Source organism: Rhinolophus sinicus, linkage group LG01 (genome assembly GCF_036562045.2).
Source record: "Rhinolophus sinicus isolate RSC01 linkage group LG01, ASM3656204v1, whole genome shotgun sequence".
Taxonomy (NCBI): domain Eukaryota; kingdom Metazoa; phylum Chordata; class Mammalia; order Chiroptera; family Rhinolophidae; genus Rhinolophus; species Rhinolophus sinicus.
Window position 1 is genome coordinate 192,995,332 of NC_133751.1, and position 15,653 is coordinate 193,010,984.

At 52.1% G+C, this 15,653-nt stretch overlaps 1 protein-coding gene across 3 annotated transcripts; it reads right to left on the bottom strand.

Moving 5' to 3' along the window:
• Positions 1-108: 108 nt before the first annotated feature.
• ZNF142 (zinc finger protein 142) lies at positions 109-15,647 on the bottom strand. Of its 3 annotated transcripts, none has more exons than XM_019741833.2 (10): positions 15,417-15,647; positions 15,000-15,150; positions 13,929-14,254; positions 11,147-11,746; positions 9,991-10,143; positions 8,297-9,121; positions 6,303-6,480; positions 2,607-5,520; positions 1,867-1,972; positions 109-986 (listed from the first exon to the last, which is right to left on the bottom strand). In XM_019741833.2, exons 3-10 carry the CDS (start codon positions 14,206-14,208, stop codon positions 517-519), a joined length of 5,526 nt encoding a protein of 1,841 aa, XP_019597392.2. In that variant the 5' UTR covers positions 14,209-14,254; positions 15,000-15,150; positions 15,417-15,647; the 3' UTR covers positions 109-516. The 3 variants fall into 3 exon arrangements, with proteins under 3 accessions (XP_019597392.2, XP_019597393.2, XP_019597395.2); XM_019741834.2 differs by having other exon boundaries at positions 15,000-15,181; XM_019741836.2 differs by lacking the exon at positions 11,147-11,746.
• Positions 15,648-15,653: the final 6 nt, after the last annotated feature.

Sequence of the window (15,653 nt, forward strand, 5' to 3'; positions counted from 1 at the left end):
GGAAGGAGACAAAGAAGACGCAGAGGTCTACAAGGGGACAGGGCAGATCAAGCAGATAGCCGGGAGATGTTACGACAGGACTGGGACGAGGCAATAAGCCGTAACCACTCTGTGTAACATGCTTTATAGAGCGTCAAGCACAGCAGCACATGCAGTCGGATACAACTGTCGAGGATGCTGAGTGAAAGTAGGACGTGACATAGCGAGAAGGAAAGAGAAGCTGGAATGGGTAAAACCAAGATCTTAGAGCCAGGGAGTTTGGTGGAGTGATGAAGAAACTAGGACCTCACAGGTGAAAGCATCGTGGGCCTCAACATGAAATCCATTTGTGGTCCATGTCTTGCTTTATGTAGCTGTCAACTTCAAAGTACTATAGCTAGTGCCCCAGGCGGGCTCCAGCCACCCTGACACCCCGAAGCCAGCCCTTCCTTGCTCTGGGCTTCTCAGGCGAGCTCTGGTTTCAGTCTGCACATCTCACACCACGCCCTCTCTGTGTCTGGGAAGTGGGGTGGGCGCTCAGCCCTCAGGTCCCGTTGGGGGAGCAGAAGGAGCAGGAGGGCTGGCCTCCTCCAGCTGCACGTCATGCAGGCGCACCGTGGGGGTGCTGGGGTCCTTGCCCACGCCTTGGTTTGGGTCGGCCTGGTCGGGATGGTGCCTGCGCACGTGTTTGACCACCTGGAACTTCTGCTTGGCCTTGTAGCTGCAGAGACGGCAGAAGAAGGGGTGGCGGTCCGTGTGGGTGAGGGCATGATGGCGCAGGCCAGCCGCCCAGCGGAAAGCACGGTGGCACACATTGCACACGTAGGGCTTGGCCTCGCTGTGCTTGCGGAGGTGGGTGCGCAGCAGGAAGCGGGTCTTGAAGGCCTTGCCGCACTGCTCACACATGAAGGCCCGCGCTTCCCGGTGCCGGGTCTCCTGGTGCACGCGCAGGGCGTCCGCGCGGTTGGTGCGGTACTCACACTCGGGACACTGGTATGGCTTCAGTCCTGTAAGGCAGGGCAAGGACAGGGACCAAATCACCATGGAAGGAGGTGGAACAAGCTTCTGTGGACCCTAAGAGTCACTGATTGTGGCACATAAAGAAGACAAGCAGCAAACTGACTAGTGATCCTGTCTTTGGAATGTTCCAGTCTTGTGTGACATTTCTGTGCCCTTCTCCCAACACAGCCCCTTGTAGACAATAGGTGCTCAATGAATGCTAATAACTAACTGGACTTATAAATAGCAGCCTGATAGCAATGGGTACTCAAAGATGACAGGGTTTCCAAATGGGAAATTCCAACCTCCTTTTGGGCACAAGGTACTCATGGAACGTGGTGGAGGTGAAACAAGTGGCATTCAGAGACGCAGACGGCCTTGAAATGCATCTGATCAATTCCTTTACATGGGGAGAGCATATGCAATAATCAGAGGCATGCCATCATTAACCCTTTTCTGAGAACCTGTAGCTCGTGGACTCCAGACCCGGGAGAAAAACAGGATTATGTTAATACAGGTGACCCCTCCCACCTTCTCCTCTTTACTCATGATGGTTCCATCATGTCTGTAGGAAGCAGGTAGGCCTACCTTTCGTCACTCGTGTGTGAGTTGGGGGGGGTTCTCTCAATGGGAAGTGGGTGACATGGTGCCACAATCACCTGGGAAGCTTTTGCAAAATACACACGCCCAGGCTCTCAGGTTCACTTGTCTTCTGCTGTGAGCTTCAGTGGGTTGGGAAGCTATTCTGGCCATTCGGCCTACTCACTACCCTCAGTGTGAAAAGTGACCTGCACACTGAATCTGAGTAAGGACAAACACACCTCAGGGAGGCTGGGAGTGCCAGGGAATGGGGGACTCTTTGGGCCTGTCAAAACCACACAGACTCACCTGTGTGCTTGGTCATGTGGTACTTGAGCTGGTTGACCCACTTGCACTTGTAACCACAGTCAGGGCACAGATACTTCCGTTCCTCCTTGTGGATCCGCATATGGTACTGGAGGAGGGAAGAAAGAAAGACCCAGAAAATGTGCGTCCCTGGATCCCCACAGGGTGTGGAAATAGGGGCAGCAGGCAGAGAATCTGCTGGCAGATAACTGTTCTCTGCTCCTATCCTGTCCACACTCCCGTTACCAGTCAGGTTCTCCGGTCAGGCCACTTTGACGCCAACCTTATCCGCTGGGCCCACCCTTGGGTCTACCATGATTATCTCAGCTCTGCCACTTATTACCTGTGTCTTTGGGGGACCTAACCCCTAATTCTCCACTTATTAATCTGTAAAAGTGGGACATAGTAAAAGAAACCGTATCCCATATTTTTTGAAAGGATTACTATGACAGTGCCCTACATACAGTAAGTGCTCAATAAATGTAGGCTGTTATTATCTAGATTACCCCCAACCTATTACATGCCTAGATGTATTATGGAACTTTATCTTTGCAACAACCCTATGAAGTATTATCTGTCCCCATTTTACAGATGAGGAATCTGAGGCTTGGAGAAGTTAAGGAACTTGACAAAGGTCACAGAGCTAACATTTGGGGGAGTCACGATTAGAGGCCCCAGGTGGTTTATCTCCATGGCCTGTACTCCTTCCTTGCCTGGCCCCTATGGCCCCTGACCTTACCTACCTTGAGGCGAGAGGGGTCAGCACAAGCATAGGGACAGAGGTGACAGCGGTAGGGCTTTTCCCCGGTGTGGATGCGGCTGTGCCAGGTGATCTTCTGCCGGTTCTTGGTGCTGTAAGCACAGTCCGTACACTTGTAGAGGCGGGTGCCCCCGTGCCCTTTCACATGGTGGTCTAGTACCAGCTGATGGCGGCACGCAAAGTCACAAAAGGGGCAGCGCAGCGGGGGCCGGCCAGCATCCCCACCCCCGTCCGAGGCCGCTGCCGCTGCGTCCTCATGCTGTTCCACGTAGTGCTTCACCAGGCCTACGCGCTCCCGGGCAGCAAAGTCACAGAGCTGGCAGCGGTGGCTGAAATGCTGCTGCCGCCGGTGCTCATCCAGCGCTGGCCGGCTGGGGAAGACCTGCTGGCAGGCCCCGCACTCGAGCCGGGGGTGCTGTTTACAGCTGTGTCCTCTCAGGCTGGCAGGGCTGGGGCACAGCAAGCCACAGCGGGGGCAGTGCAGGGGGCCCTCCGTGGCCTCTGCAGGAGAGCCAGGGGCTGGGGCTGCCGGCTCAGGGTGCCGACGCAAAGCATGCTGCTTGAGGGCTGTCTCGGAGCTGAAATGGGCCTCACACTGGGGACAAGCAAAGGCTGGGGTGCCCTGGTGGCAGCTGTTGACGTGGCGAGTGATATCATGGCGAAGGTAGCCACTATAGTCACAGAGTGGACAGAAGTGGGTGGGGGTTTTGTCATGTACCCTCAGCCGGTGCAAGCGCAGTTTTGAGTTGGTACCAAATGTCTGGGGACAGGAGCTACACGGGATGCGGCCGACACCTGTGTGTCGCGACTGGTGAGCCTCCAACCGGTACCGTCTGGTGGTGGAAAAGTCACAGAAAGGGCACTGGTGTGGCTTGACTCCCTCGTGCTTGAGCCGCCGGTGCTGCTGTAGGCACCTGCTCTGCTTACAGACAAAGCCACAGTCCCCACACTGAAGAGGGGGCCGGGGCCCCCGGGCTGGGGCCACAGTAGGGTGCCTCCGCTTCTGGTGCAGCTTCAGGGCGGCAGCAGTGGGAGCGGTGAACGAACAGAGGCCACAGTGCAACTCTCCAGACTGCTCAAGGGGACAGCCCCGGGCCTGGTGAGTCCTCAGGGCCCGCTCCTGCTGGCAGCTGAAGGGACACGTGGGGCAGGAGAAGCGAGCCCCCTTCTGCTTTGGAACCAGAGCTGAGTCCCCATCGCCAGGGCTGCACTCTGTACCCCCACTGTTCAGGGGACCAGAGTCCCCATTGCTCAGTGGGGACACAACAGGCTGGGTCTGCGAGGCCCCTCGCTTTCCTCCCCCGCCACGTCCTCCCCGGCAGCCTTCGGCCACATGCGAGGTAATGGAGGAGAGCCGAGAACAAAGGAACATGCATGAGTTGCAGTGGAACTTGCCCTGCTCAAAGTGGAACTTCTCAGGGGCTGAGGAGTTTCCCGGAGGAAGTACTGTGGGGACGGAGAGGGGGGCCAGAGGTGCCTCTATTTCTTCGGGTTCCCTAGGAAGCTCAGGAGCATTTTTAGGGCTCACTAACTCTACTTTTGATGGTGCAGGTGGGGGCTTCCCACCTTCTGCAGCCTCTGAGGCCTGGGTGCCCGGGGACAGCGGATGCAGAGCGATGAGTGGTTCCGCTCTGGGCAAGGCCTTGTTCCTTCTGAGCAGAACAGGGCACTTCTTCAGCAGGTGGGTGCTAAGGCCACGCTGTTGCTTGAAACTAGCCCCACACTCAGGGCACAGCAGGGGTTCTCGGCAGCCCTGGCACCCAGTCCTGGTGTGCAGGCTCAGGGCCTTCTCCCGGCGGGTAACAAAAGGGCAGTGCGGGCAGCGGAAGGCCCGCCCCTCTCCTTGGATGACCACCATCTGGACCCGCCCCTCCAGCACCAGTGCCTCCGCCTGTTCTTTGTCCTGTCTCCTTAGAGCCTTCAGTAATGACTCTGACTCAGGGAACTGGGCCAGGGGTGCTGTCTCAGCAGGTGCAGTTGCCTTGAAGGTTCCCACCCAGCTGCTAGGGGGTTCCTCTGAGGAAGGGGGGCTCCTGGGGGGCTCAGGGACTGCTTTGCCCAGCATGGGCCCTTCTTCAGCACCCAGGCCAGAAGTCTCAGCACCTTCAAAGGCGGACAGCGCTGTCAAAGTTCCATCTGGCCCTTCCAGTCTCAGGGGCCCTGAGGGACCCAGGGCTCTGAACTCCACAGGGGCTGTTTCGGTGATCTCCTCAAGGGGTGGCTCGGCCACAGGTTCCAGCTCGACTGCCAGGGCCTCCAGGTGTAGTGTGCAGCTGCCCTCATCGACCTCTGCTGGACTGGGGCTGTCAACTAGGTCATTCCCTTGGGGGCCCTCATCGCCATCCTGTCTCCCGGGACTGTCCTCTTCACTAGCCTCCGGCAGAGCCTGGTCCAAGCCGGGGTCCACCCTGGACCCAGGGTCACGGTCCTGCTCCGCAGGCGGAGCAGACAGCTGGCTGGAGGACGCTGAGCCTGGAGGGGGTGTCATGCATTGCCTGGCCCCGTCTGGCTCTGGGCCTGCGTAGCGGAGCTGCCAGACCTGGTCCCCGGGCATGTAGCCGTGGGCCTTGCGCTTGTGGAAGAACAGGGTGGTGTTGCTGAAGGTGCGGTAGTCACAGAGGGCACAACGGAACTCGCGGAGGCGGGTGTGCTTGCAGTTCTCGTGGCTCAGCAGGGCCTGCTTGTGGCGGCTCTGGTAGCTGCAGTAGCGACAGGGGTAGAGCGGGGCTGGCTTGCCGGCGTGGTGCTGGGACGCCATGTGCTTCTGCAACTCGTACTTCCGCTTGCAAACAAAGGCACACACCTCGCACATCAGCGACTTGCCCTGATGCTTCAGCTTGTGGCTGCTCAGTTGATCGGCCCGGTGGCAGCGATAGGAGCACTGGTTGCACTGGTATCTGGCGAGGGGGGAGGAGGCGGAGGGAGGGGGAGTGAACTCATCATTATAAACCCGTCATCACATCTCATGGTCCCTAAAGACTTACTGAGTCAGGGTCTATACTCAGTACTGTACATACACCGTCTGATGTGGTCTTCTTTGCCATTACCCTACGAAATAGGTACGCATTTTACAAGTGAGGAGACAAAGGCACAGAAGTTAATAACTTGCCTGAAGTTACAAAGTGAAGTGCAGAGATGGTCTAGTTTCACGGCTTGTGTTCTAGCCCCTACTCTCTACTGCTCCCTCAAGGGACGGTATCACAAGTCAGCAACTCACTGGGGACTTCTAAGCAGCAGACATGCCCACAGCCCCACGGGGCAGGTTTTTCTGCCTAGTTCTCATTCTCCCATGAAGACATGAAAATGAAGGAGAAATTCCCTGGCCAGCTGTGCCGAGATCAGAACGGAACTTGCATGAATTTGGAGGTGGCCGGGATGGGGGCCACAGCGCAGCCTATTTATTTTCCCAGGACTGGACTCTGAACTCAAGTGACACCCTCATGCTTAGGCCTATCTTCTAGGTCTACGCTTCCTTCCCCGAGTCAGAGATCTCTCACCACGGAGAACGGGCCACAGGCACAGAGGCCAGCTACAGGCAATGCAGCTGAGATGACAGGAGGAGAGGGGCGTTATGAGGCATCTCTTCAAGGCCAGAAGAGGAGCGGGCCACAGTTGGATTCAAGAGGAGGCTAGCTTAGCATAAGGTGCTTGGGATCGGCATGGAGGCGTGCGCTCATACCTGAGGTCCCCTAAGTGTTTTCGCATGTGCACGCTGAGGTAGTGCTTCCACTTGGTGACATAGCCGCAATCAGTGCACATGTAATCCTTGGTGTTGGAGTGGGTCAGCATGTGCTTCGACAGGTAGCTCACGTCTCGGCACGTGAAGTCGCACAGCTCACACTTGTGAGGCTTCTCGCCTTATGTAGGGGTGGGGGTAGGGGTAGGGATGAGAGGGGAGAGAACACAGGTCACATACAGATCGAGTGAGCAGATGGACCGTTTTCCCCAGCAGCTCTGTCCTGACACCAGGCAGGAGCAAAAGTTTCACGTGCTGATCACAAGAGTCAATGCGCTTCCGACAACTATGCCTCCGCTCCAACAGCAATGAAGATGGGAGGACAGTGAAGGCTGAGCCTTGCAAAACTAGCTATAAAGTCCACTCCCGGTTTTTTATTCAGCTTCTTGTCACTAACAGCCAACTGCTCCCCGTAGCCCAGTTCCTTCTGGTTTTCTGGACATGGAGGAGTAAACATTAGGCAACAGAACACAGTGGCTGAGAACCTGACTCCGGAGTCCAACACAGTAATAAAGATAATAGCCAACATGTATAGAGTGCCCACTCTGTACCAGGTACCTTTCTGAGCACTTTATAAAAACGCTTCCTCTCACGGAATCCTCACAACAGCCCTATGAGGCAGGGGCTATGATCATCCCATTTTAGAGGACGAAGCTAAGGCACAGAGAAATCACAGAGCTATTAAGTGGTGGCTCAAATTCCAACTTACTCTTATGTGGCCTTGGGCAGGTCATTTAACCCCGCCAAGTCTCAGTTTTCTTGTGTCCAAAAAGAGGGCAACAAAATACTGAGCTCACGTGGTTGATAGGAAGATTCAACGAGATGTCCCAGAGTCCTCCGTGGTGCCCTGTGAGAACTTGAGGGTGAGCTGTCCATGGAGTTGGCCAAGGCCTGGCTCTAAGAAGCTGGGGCCCATGTTCCTTCAGGACCCTTCCCTCTTAGCCCTGCCCACCCACTCAGCCCCTTTCTCTGTGGTGAAAGGCCAGCAACGTGGTGTCCCGGCTCTGGTTCTGACACTAGCTGTAACCCTGAAATAGGCCATTTACATTTTCAGTTTCTCATCTTTACCTGCCTTCCTTACAAGATTGTTATGGATTAAATGAGATAATATATATGAAAGAACTCTATAAACTATGAAGCACTATATACACGTACGGTTTTAAGAAAGGCCTCAGAAAAATGAGACTTTGTGACTAAAGCATTTATAGAAATGTTCAATAGGAACAACAATGGCTTTGTCCCAGGCTGCCTAAAAACTGTCCCCCCAAACTAAAGAGTCTTTGATGAGATTTGTAAATGTTTTATCAATCCACTGTGCTTACACAGAGATCAAACGGCATGGTGCGGTAGCAGGAAGCCTGATTTGGTTGTCAAAGCATCAGTAATGCTGGCAACCAATTAAAAGTCGGACTTGAAATATCTGCCACTTCCAGGTCACCAGACATGATCGTGTTTCAGCATCACAGCTGTGACACGATCGTGTTTCAGTGTCCCAGCTGCTAGAGCTATAACGTGTATGCATGGCTCAGTGCTCTCGCCCCGCATCTCACAGCACATCACAAAACTTGAATTGCAAAGGGAGGTATTGGTCCTGACCTGGGTTTCTTCACTTTAAGAGGCTGAGTGTTGACCTGCCCAAGCCTGACGGGGGTGGGCAGAACTGGGCAGGGCCTTACAGGTGGGGCACAGTGGTTACACCGCAGGCTCTGGATCAGGCTGCCCAGATTTGAATCCTAGCCGGACCACTTTACTAGCGGAGTGACACTCAGCTTAAGGCTCATGAATTCCAAATACCAGATTTATCTCTAGGAATCTGAGGTCCAACGAGACAACGAGTGCCAAGCCCTCACGTGTCTGCTACACAGTAGAAGCTCCCATCTGCCATCATGGTCACCACCACCATCACTATGTGATCGAGAGGACGGAAACCGCCTCACCTGTGTGCAGCAGCATGTGGCGGATGAGCACCCTCTTGTGGGCAGTGGCGAAGCTGCACTCAGGGCACTGGTGGATCTTCTCGTGAGCGTGCATCTTGCCCACGTGATCCTGGTAGGCCACCGGGTTGAAGGTGACAAAAGGGCAGAAGGTGCAGCGCAGCTCCTCACTGCCAGGGTGGCCCTGCTTCTTGTGCTTGCGGAACAGGTGCTTGTTGGAGCAGACGAAGTCACAGTGGGGACAGTGGAAGGCATAGTGGCTCTTGTGGTGGGTCTCCATGGCTTCGGCCGTGGCGAAGAGCATGGGGCAGGAGTGATGGCGGCACTCCACAGCCCGCACCCCATGGGCCTCCTTCAGGTGCCTCACGAAGGCCTTGCGGTCGGGCGCTGCAAAGCTGCAGCCCTCCTGGAAGCAGACCAGGGGCAGTGGCTCCGCGGCTGCGGCCGCCGTGTGACTCTTGAGGTGCTCCTTCAGGGCCTGGCTGAGGCGGAACTCCTCCCGGCAGACGGGACAGGCATAGGTGTCTGAGTAGAAGTTGGAAATATCCTCGTGCATGCTGGCCATGTGGCGGTTGAGCGCGTTCCTCTCCACCGCACTGTAGTGGCACAGCGGGCAGCGGTGGGCCTTCTGGCCCAGCTCCCGCAGCAGGTGGGTCTTGAGCTTGCTCTTACTGGTGAAGAACTTCTGGCAGTTGGGACACTGGAGGCTGGGGTCGGGGAAGTGGAGATGTAGGTGCTCCACCAGATGGGTCCGCTTCTTAAAGCAGCGCTTGCATTCTGGACACATGTGGGTCTTGAAGAGGGACTCGGTGCCAGAAGCCACATCCCCTGTGACAGGGAGAGGTAGAGAGGGCTGAGAGTGAGAGTCTCCGATAGGTCAGGGGCTGGCCAGGTAATGGGAGAACCACAATTTGCCCAGACACTGTGTATGGCCTTTCCCCTTTCGGTCTAGGAAATCAAACAATAGCATCTCAAACATTGTACTCAAAGAAGAGATGAAAAATTCAAGGATTCAGAGAAACAAAATCACTTCTCAGACCCTGCCATGGCCTGTTTGAAGTGCTTTACCCAGCCACCCACTATTATGCCCTTGTCTAGAGCTGCTCAAAAGAACAACCTGGACGGAGCATTGTTGTGGCAGGTGGATGGATGAGCAGGGTTGGCTGGAAGAAAACGAGCCCCACAGGGATGGAGCAGACGAGAAGAGAAGAAGGTAAAGTGCTCCAACTTCCAAACACTGGCTCATGAGTTCTATCTAGGTTATGGGGAGCTGCTAATAAATATAATCAGATCTTGCCTATTCACCTGACAGTCAACATGTTCCCTTTGTGATGGGTTTCAAATGTTCTATGGAGTTGGAAACTGGGAAGCAATGATTCAGAAAAATATCCTAGGAGGCTCAGTTCCAGACAAGACAGGCTGTGATCATCAATAACCTCCGGCATCTTTAACTGTGGATCTCCTGTCCCTACCCTGCAAAAGCGCTTTCTGCCTGAGGAAAACCAGCCCACGAGAGCAAACTCTATTTACCTCTACACCTTATGTTACTAGAGTCTTTACCCATTTATCATTTCCCACTAGACCTGTCAAAATGGACTGAACCAAAGCTCAGAAAACCAAAGCCTAGAGCCTCAATGCCAGGTTCTCCACAGTTCACTCCTCCCCGCCGAGAGGTTCAAAAGCAATGGTGTCATTACCTTCCAACTGCTGAGCCCCCTGGCCTTTCTGGGAGTCCTTCAGGTTGCCACTCTCCTCCTCTTCCTCTATGTCCTCATCGTCAGCTGATTCCTGCCTAGGCAAGGGCATACGTGCTTCCTCCGAAGGCTCGCCTCCTTGGGACAGTTTGGGAGCTGGAGACACATAAAACTTGATAAAGTCTCCTGGAGCCAATGACAACACTGAATGCTTGTATGTGTCCTCTTACTGGCTGGCAGAATCACTCTGTCCCCATTTAGCATAATGGCATCTTGGGTTCTTACAGGAAGACCAGGAGCTATCAGTAATTCTCCAGCCTCAAGTAAATCACACCTCAGATAACACTATCCTCAGACTCCTGGAAGGGAAGAGCTCTGAGGTCACTGGAGTAGGACTAGGGGACTGAGAAGTAGAGAATGGGTGGACTGCACTTCCCTGGCTTGGGTCCCCAGGGCTAATGGCTGGTGGCTCAGTGCGGGTGAACATATCCTGACCTCTAAACTGTTCTGAGAAACGCAACTCAGCAATTCAGGGTCATATCCTGTCCTCTCAAATCCGTCCTTTCTGTCCCTCAATAGAGGCAGCTGCCTCAGAAAGGCAAAGACCTATGACTACTTCCCAGAAAAAAGGGGCGTTCTCTTTGGGAACAGAGCGCAAATGAGTCTTAGCAAGCCAAATTCTCTCAGCAGGACCCTGGCCTCTCCTGGCCCGATTTGTCCATTTCTTCCTTCTCCTCTACTCATCCCATGCCCTTTTTTTGAGACCCAGAGGAGTAAGAATCAAGAAGCACCACCCTCCTTGAAGGTTTCTTTTTAAAATAACCCCAGCTTCTCCTATCCAACCCCACTTGCTCTAAAAAGGAGTCTAGGGGCATTCTACCAGTAGCTACAGCCACTGATGGGCATGAAAGTTCTGAAATGGATCTGGAGAGAATAGTGTTTAAGTAACTTCAAGGCCACAGTATAGCTGAAGCCAAATTTCAGTCAATGTCATGGACAAAGACTTTCTCTATATGCCACGTATGCTGACTGGTCTGAAGTTTCTTCCGTCAGCCAGTGGTTCTGTCCTCCTGGGCCACTACTCTGGATTCTTTTATATTCAGGCCCTAGAAGTAACTGCCTTTCCAGGCAACATACTGCTGGGCCCCTGGCCTCATACCTGGCAGCAGCTCCTGGGATGGAAGACCCTGACCGGCTGCCAGTTCTCCTTGTGTCCCGGCCCTATGGCTGCGCCGATGCTGCCGGAAGAGTTTGACGTTGGAGCCCATGAAGCTGCAATGATTGCAGTGGAAAGGATAATGGGCCTGCCGGTGCAGCTCCATGCCCTGCTGGCTCCCGAAGAGCAGGGGGCAGCCCCGGAAAGAACAGGGCACAGGAAGCGCTCTGTGGGTCTGCCTCAGGTGGTACTGTAGACCCTTACGATCTTCAGCGGAGAACACACAGCCAGACTCTGGGCAGGAGAAGGTGTCAGGAGTGCCCCGGTGAGTCTTGAAGTGGCTCTTCAGAGTCTGGGGTTGGGCAAACTCCTGTCTACACACAGGGCATGGCAGGGGGCTATCTGGTTGGTTCTGGCCCTGCAGAGGGCCAGGGAGAGTGAGGTTGCTGGGGGGCAGCTGTACAAAACAGGGGGGGCTAGCGAGGCCCTGCACGGGCTGTGTGAGGGTCTCAGTGCACTGGTGCAGGGCCAGCAGAGTGGGCTCTGCGAAGCTCTGCTCACAGTGCTCACAGAAGTACACCTCCACCACTTTTACCAGGACACCTGCGGGCAGAGGACCGACAGAAAAAGGCGTAGAATCAGATGGAACAACATGCATAGAGTTAGTTTCTAGCAGAAAACATAGGTGACTCTTAATATTCACGGAGTGGAGATGGACTTTAAGTCTGGTTCTGCCCCTGGACCATAAACCCCATCAGGGGAGGGACAGTCTGCCTTGCAGATGTGTTTGAGTTCCCAGTATCTAGCACAATACTTGGCACAAAGTAAGTACTTAAGTATTTGTTAAATGACTGTAGCAAGCGTTAACCAAATTAGAAAGCATTAAGAAAAGGCAATATATTTTGCCCAGATAAAAAAATCAGAAACTTAAAAAAAAAAAAGAAAATGACAATCTCAGAATACTATCTGCAATATTACAAGATGAGTGTTACATTCTGTAAAGAGATTTTTATCAGCACAGTAATTCATAAAATGGGGAACACTCTTTTTGAAAATAGCCAAATCCTGTTCATAATAATCACTGCCATTTCTTAAGCAATGGGCAGGACCTTGATAAAGAAAGGCTAAGGAAACACTTTTGGTCCTCCAACTGCCCTATGAAAAGAGGGCCCTGGGATTCTGTGAGGTTAAGGCCACCATGTTTGTTAATGGTGGAGCCATGACTCACGCCCAGGTTTGTCTTATATTTATTCTGGTGGTCCTTTTTCTCGTTATGATTTTTTTGTTTGTTTAAATAAATATTGAGTGCAACAATTCAAACAATCCAGACATATATCACAAAAAGGATATTTCCCATCCCCCCCACACAGTTTGGTCTATATCCTTTGGGGTCATTTTTCTGCAATTTGCCTATTTTTTCTCACTTATCTGTTTTTTTTTTAATCTATGAGTACACTTACATCTACTTCATATTTTTTTGTTTAGTTCACAGTACTTCTGGGCACGGATAAATTAAAATGAAATTTTGTCCTTAATGATTGACATTTGAGTTGTTTCCAACCATTACAAATAAAGCTACACATCCTTACCCCTGTATCATTGCGCATGTGTGTGAGTCTATAGGACAAATCCCAACAAGTGGAATTACTGGGTCCGAGTATGCATATTTTAAAATTTGTTATGTAAATAAATTGGCCTTGAAAAACTTATGCTAATTTACTCTCCATAAGCTATACAACAGTGTCTGTTTCCCCACAGACTCATCAACACTAGGTATCATAAAAAAATGTTCAATTTTTGCCAAAGTTGAGAAACAAAATGGTATCTCATAGTTATTTTTAACTAGAATTTATTGGTGTGTTTGTGAGATTACTCATCTTTATAGTTACTATTTTTAATTCTTCTTTATTGAATTTCATATAGATTTCTTCCCCCACTTTTTATTTTTTAAAAAATACTGTTTAAATTTTTTAAAAAATACTGTGTTTTTTTTCTTATTGTGGAGCTCTTTAAATTTTAAAGATATTAACTCTTTCTTATACATTGCAAATGTTTTTCCCAGGTATGTTTTTTATTTATTATTTCTTTACTGATTAGAAGTTTAGAAATATTATATGATCAAATTAACTAATCTTTCCCCGTGTTCTTTGTACACTGCCAAGGGAAGTTGTGACAGCTATAGTTAAAGGATGGCAGTTAAAAAACAGGAAATTACTTAAAAATAAGAAGTTATAGATGTGGGAAGAATAAAGGGGAGAATCTTTCTTCTAGCCTAAGTGTAAATGTTCAACTCCCACTCTTAACCACATGCCTTGGATGAGTTAAGTATGTTATACACAAGAAACTAGGGCAGGGAAATACCTGCCCAGATTACCTCTGGGAAGCCCTGCCAAGTCCAGGGTGGTGGAGAGAGGCTGGGCGTTTTGCCTAACCCCTGGCTGCAGTTCCTGGGTGGGAGGGTCAATATGGGGGAAAGAATCCCCAAGGATTATTGGAGTAAGGATTGGCAGAGGTGTCAGAAAGGTCTTCCCTTCTGGATTACTGCTTAGCCGACATAAAGCCCTTACAGGGACAGACTGCCAAGAGCTTGGTACAAGGTTGTGCACCACCTTGCCAGCCTTCAATCAACATTTACCAACTGCAAATCATATTACCACATCTCTAAGTATAAAGATAGGATGCTACCTTGTGTTCTCATCATGTTTATAGAGAAGGAACAAAAATAGCACAGACGAAAATCTCAGGGCTGTTCGCCCCACTGGCCTGCTAGCAACTGTGTTTATACCTGAGGTCTCTCCAGGAGCACCTGGGGACAGATTTCCAGCTACTGCTTCTACAATGATCTCCATGTTCCCTGTGTCCTCTTCAGTGGCTGTGGTCTCTACCAGCAGGCAGCTTGGGTTAGTAGGTAAAGGTGTGGGGTCCCCAGAAGGACAGGGGCTCTGGACAGGCTCCAGGATTCCAGGGTTAGAGAGGGGTGGGGGGATCAGCAATAGCTCAGGACACAGTCCATCCATCTCTCCAGTGCTGTTGCTTGGCTGTGAGTCCAACACGGGGTCTGTCATTACCACCAACTTGTGTGCTATGGTCTCTTAAGTGCTGATAAAACAACTAGAAGAGAAACCAAATAAAATATAGTAAGATCTCTCACTTGCTTCCCATTTGATGTGAGTGGACAACCCAGAGCCTGCCCCCTTAGGTACTGCTTTGCATGGCAGCATGCCATAACTCATCAACCTAGAAGTTTTATTTTTATGACAATGTCTAGAACAAAAAGTATTAAAATTATAAGAGGGATTAATATTAGGAGAGAGCCAACAAGTTTTGGCCAATATATTAAAGACTGCAGGTTAAGTTTTTTGGAGCTAAGTGACATTGGTCAAACCATTAAGCAATCTGGATCTCTCTTCTTAGCTACAACAAAATCGGGTGGAGCCCAGGGATCTCAGATGCCCCTTCCCTTCTTAACATTTCATGAACTCACTCACTATTCCTTAGTACGGGTGTAAGGCCCTTCCTTCACGATCTGGCCCCTGCTGACCTCTCCAGACTCATCTTGCCTCAACAGACCTCTGAACCACTCATACCAATGATTTGCCATTCCCCATACTCACCACATCCTTTTCCTTCTGTACGTTCACACATTGTGTGTCTGCCTGTCTCTCGGCTTTATGGGCCTTTCCCCTTTCTCATTTTTGACTGGCTAACCAACTCCTTTAAGAATCTGCACACATGTCACTTCCACTATGAAGGTTTCCTGACAGGTTGAGGCAGAAAGAAGGCCTGGGGAATGAATGAGACCTGGCCTGGGGACCAGAGGCGCCGGATTTCCCCCTGCCTGTGGGCTCTGACTCACCGCGTGGATTTGGACAGATACAGTCACCTCGCTTCTCTGGGCCTCAGCTTTCTTATCTGTAAAGTGGAGGCGACGACAGAGTCCACATCGCTGGACAGGAAGCGGGATCACAGACCGCGCGAATGGGAAAGCCGATTTGTAACCTGCAAGGCTTGGGATGAAGCATTGTCACGATTACGGTCCTGAGGAGAGCGAGCGGGTGACAGGGCGGGGTTCAGAGCAGTGACGCGATTGAGGCACTGGGGCAGCTGATGTGATGCGCCGGGGCCCCGCTCGTCGGCGTGCTCCCTTCAGCACCTCCTTTCAAAGGTTCCCACTTCCCAGTCCCACCCTCATTCTGGGGCTCAAGAAACTTTTCCCTCCAGCCCGCTCCATCCACAATCCCTACTCGTTCGCTCCCCGCAGCCGCTCACTTACCTTTCGGCCCAGGACCGGCAGGAGCCGCATCTCTATGATCTACCAGAAGCTGGAGCGGCCTCCCGAGACTCCCTTTATGCGGCCGCCTCCGGCCCAGCGGCCTCTATGGCATCGGGCCTATGGAGACCGCTCTCTCTACCTCTTGGCGGCGGGAGTAGTACTCTATGGTTTTCTCTATCGTTTCCCCAACCTCCAACTCCTCCCAGCCGAGAAGCCCGAGGAGTACCATCGAGAGTT

Coding starts and splice junctions, on each gene's coding strand:
- ZNF142 (XM_019741833.2), bottom strand. CDS start 14,208: ATGACAGACCCCGTGTTGGACTCACAGCCAAGCAACAGCACTGGAGAG. Junction 6,481..8,296: donor CCACATGCTGCTGCACACAG/GTGAGGCGGTTT, acceptor CCCCTACATAAG/GCGAGAAGCCTCACAAGTGT. Junction 1,973..2,606: donor CTGACCCCTCTCGCCTCAAG/GTAGGTAAGGTC, acceptor TCCCTCCTCCAG/TACCATATGCGGATCCACAA.